Source organism: Cryptomeria japonica, unplaced genomic scaffold (assembly GCF_030272615.1).
Source record: "Cryptomeria japonica unplaced genomic scaffold, Sugi_1.0 HiC_scaffold_378, whole genome shotgun sequence".
NCBI classification, from domain to species: Eukaryota; Viridiplantae; Streptophyta; class Pinopsida; order Cupressales; family Cupressaceae; genus Cryptomeria; species Cryptomeria japonica.
In genome coordinates this window covers 21,860-22,892 of record NW_026729199.1, presented here as the reverse complement: position 1 = coordinate 22,892, position 1,033 = coordinate 21,860, and the positions used below count along the sequence as shown (strand labels likewise).

General features: G+C 40.5%; 1 protein-coding gene across 1 annotated transcript; it reads left to right on the top strand.

Annotated features, from left to right (window-relative positions):
* Window positions 1–301: 301 nt before the first annotated feature.
* On the top strand, window positions 302–1,033 carry LOC131871202 (disease resistance protein BAK6-like). Its single transcript, XM_059215928.1, has one exon. It carries the CDS (start codon window positions 302–304, stop codon window positions 1,031–1,033), a length of 732 nt encoding a protein of 243 aa, XP_059071911.1.

The following is a 1,033-nucleotide window of genomic DNA, read 5'->3' as shown; positions in this document are numbered from 1 at the left end:
CTACCTAATCCTAATTCAAAATACATATCCTAATTCCAAATACATATCGTAACACTGTTACAACATTCCTTGTTAATTGGATGAAGCCTACTTTTCTAGAATTATTTATTACATTACCGAAAATAACGAATGAAATAATAATTGTTCAACGAGAACTGGAAGTTAGGGTTAGCATGGTCTTGCTGGTGCTCGACCTCTTGGTGATATATAAGCACATACACCGAGGCTTTTGCGAGAATTAGAGATTATGAATCCTCATATTCGCTATTTCATGAAAATGGAATACTTAGTATTTCTAGTAATGTTGTTGTTGCCCTCTTCATTCTCAACTCTAGTCCAACCTTCTGCTCCTCCTGACCAGCTATCTCTTTTGACAGTTAAAGCTACAATCACCTCCGACCCCAATAATGCCTTAGCAAATTGGAATACCACTATTCCAATGTGTAATTGGACCGGTGTCCTCTGCTCTCCTAATTCGCAGCAAGTGGTTATGCTGGATTTCACAGCTAAGGGTTTACAGGGCGTCATTTCTCTCGCGCTCGGGAATCTCACGGCTCTTGTTCAACTGTATCTCAACTACAATCAACTGCATGGCAGTATTCCCGATGAGCTGGGTAAGTTGACAGGGTTGAAGTTTTTATTGTGTCTTGACAACTATTTTACAGGTATAATTCTGCCCTCTCTCAAAAACCTCTCAACCTTACTGCACCTGGACTTGTCAAGTAATAATCTTCATGGACCTATTCCTCCTGAAATAGGCATGCTCACCCAGCTACGTTGGCTCTACCTCTATGCTAATCAGTTGTCGGGCAGCATCCCTTCTTCCATAGGAAACTTGTCAAACTTGGTTGTCTTGCAATTGCTAGCCAATAATCTCACAGGTTCTATTCCTCATGAAATAGGCAATCTAACCCAACTAAGGACCTCAAGCTCAATGAAAATCAGTTGCCAGGAACAATCATTTTTCAGGAACCATTCCTTTGGAATTGGGGATGCTGATCAATTTGCAAAAACTTCACCTATGGAGAAATGA